This window comes from Lathyrus oleraceus, chromosome 2, assembly GCF_024323335.1.
Source record: "Lathyrus oleraceus cultivar Zhongwan6 chromosome 2, CAAS_Psat_ZW6_1.0, whole genome shotgun sequence".
In the NCBI taxonomy this organism is placed as follows: domain Eukaryota; kingdom Viridiplantae; phylum Streptophyta; class Magnoliopsida; order Fabales; family Fabaceae; genus Lathyrus; species Lathyrus oleraceus.
Window position 1 is genome coordinate 422,850,933 of NC_066580.1, and position 2,485 is coordinate 422,853,417.

At 27.1% G+C, this 2,485-nt stretch overlaps 1 protein-coding gene across 1 annotated transcript; it reads right to left on the bottom strand.

The window, feature by feature from the left end:
• Positions 1 to 561: 561 nt before the first annotated feature.
• LOC127121498 (NDR1/HIN1-like protein 12) lies at positions 562 to 1,697 on the bottom strand. Its single transcript, XM_051051990.1, has one exon. The coding sequence runs from the start codon at positions 1,475 to 1,477 to the stop codon at positions 755 to 757; it is 723 nt and encodes a 240-aa protein (XP_050907947.1). The 5' UTR covers positions 1,478 to 1,697; the 3' UTR covers positions 562 to 754.
• Between the last annotated feature and the right edge of the window lie 788 nt (positions 1,698 to 2,485).

Sequence of the window (2,485 nt, forward strand, 5' to 3'; positions counted from 1 at the left end):
ATAATTATTTTATTTTCTTGACAAAAACTTTGATTTCTTTGAATTTGTAAAATTTTCCTATTGTTGTTTGTTGATAACTTACAAAGCACTAATATATAATTAAAAAAAATCATTTTTATATGATTTGAAAATCTTATAAAAAATTATAGAGATTAGTTTTTCAAATCGATAAAAATTACAATAAAATATTTGTTATTTTATTTAAATGCTCTCGAATAAAAAAAAACCACATATGGATTATATATTATTATATTGCTCTCTACCTTTAAGCCATAAGCCTCCTAAAAAGAGTATCTTTATGATCATAATAATGTTATGTCATCAAGCATGATTGAAATATCTCCTACAAAAGCAAAGAATCTCAAAGCTTAATTCTATTACACACAAACAATCACCAATTTTGTTCCTTAAAAATGTACCCATTAGATAATTAAATCCTTGATATTTGAATACTTTCAAAAAGCTATTCTAAAAGAATTAAAATTTTATTAATTTTATAAACCAATTTACTTGATAATACTAAATAACTAATTCTTGATCAATGAAATCTAACATAAGTGGTTGATGCACAATGTGTATGAGTATTGAAAACTCTTGATATATTGAGTTTGATTTCTACTAAAATAATAAAATAAAACTCTTGACTAAATTGGTACGAGGGAAGAACATAGAGGAACATATACCCATGTTCAATTTTGTGTATACATAACAACATTAACATAGTCTAAACAAAATGGAAAGAAAGAAATAATAATCATTTGGATTGAGAAGTGCAACGTGAAGGAATATAACTACCATTCATAGGATGAAATCTAAGTCGACACTCAAGTTTACACCCAAATTTAAAAGAACCAAAAGGTCCAATTCTCCATTGAGTTCTAGCATCACCTTTCAAATCAAAGCCAACAATATTTCTCTTCCATGAGTCATCAACTACTTCCATCTGATCAGGAGTCAAAGGAATAGAAGAAGATTGAACAACATAATCCAAAAACCTTGAATTATTCTTAGGAACATCAAAAGTATCGGCAACCATATATGCTATACCTTGTCCTTGATAGCTAAGTTTGAATTTTATATTTGAAAATGTTGCATGTGCCTTAAAGTTTCCATTTTGTGCCATCACACTTATACTTATCTGTGTTTGTAGAAGACCAGCATAGTCGTTTCTGAAAAGATCTAAATGAGCATTTGATATGCTTATTGTAGGAACTCTTGGATGAATAACTATGTAACCAACAAACACTACAACTCCTCCAATTACAACTCCTATGGCTATTATTGTGCATAGTATTGCCGCTAGCCAAATAAAGAAATTTGTGTTTCCATTTTGGTGAGTTACTATTCTTTTTTTGGGTTTTCTATGATGAGGTTGAGGATGGTTATGGTTATGATCTTGATCTTGATCATGATCATGATCATGATGATGAGCTTGATCATGATGGTCTTGTTGGTGAATGTTTTGGGGGGAAGGCATGGAGATTAATGATGTGACAAAAATTAAAATCAACCCATGTAGGGTAATTTGTGAGTTTTATTATGTTGTAAGGATGGGAGTACTTGAGTTTTGGGAAATGGAAAATTTTGGGTTCTTTGTGTCTAATTGGTGGGAAGGTTTTGGTATCTTCTTTTCCTAGCTTTAAAGCATTTGTTCTTGCATAGTTGCATATGCTAATTTTTCTTTTTTTAATGTTTTGTTATATTACATAGCTAGGACTATAATACACCTATGTGTCTCTATCTATTTATATTCTCCAACTAGGTTATTTGGTTTGACTAGTGTTTTAGTTTTAAAAAGTGTATTAAATTTTCAACCATAAAAAACTAACTTGACTTAAGTTTTTAAGTATTTTTAAGTACTTTTTATATTATATTAAAATTAATGTGTATTTTTATAATATTGTAGATGTATTAATAATTTAATTTTTTTTATTAAATTATAAATTAAAATATTTAATTTAATTTGTGTAATAAACTATTTTTTTCTATTTAAGATAATGTATATATAAAATGATTTTAAATATATACTTTTTAACCCTTTTTTCTTAAACTTGTTTAGGAAAAAAGTAAACACAAAAAAGAAATTGTGAGTTGCAAGATGTGTTTTTTTGCAAACTTGTTCAAAGAGTCTGTCTAGGAATTAATGATAAAATAAAATTAGTGAGTGAATATCATCGTACAAAAAGTAAATACCAAACTTGCATGGAAGATACTAAGTTATCTGATGTTTTGTTAGTTGATTTCCTGGCTTTGAAGCTTTAACTCGATCATTGGATGGGAAATTTCAATAAACCTATATTACTAAGTTGGTGTCTGGATATTTGAATTTTATAAATTATTAAACATTTATAATTTATTTATTGTTGGTTTTATGCAACAAATAAATTATTAAATACTTATTATAATTCATCTAAGAGATTTTATCAAGTCACTCCCGCATTTTGATTTTATATTCCCACCTTCCATAATTTGATATGGCATCCCA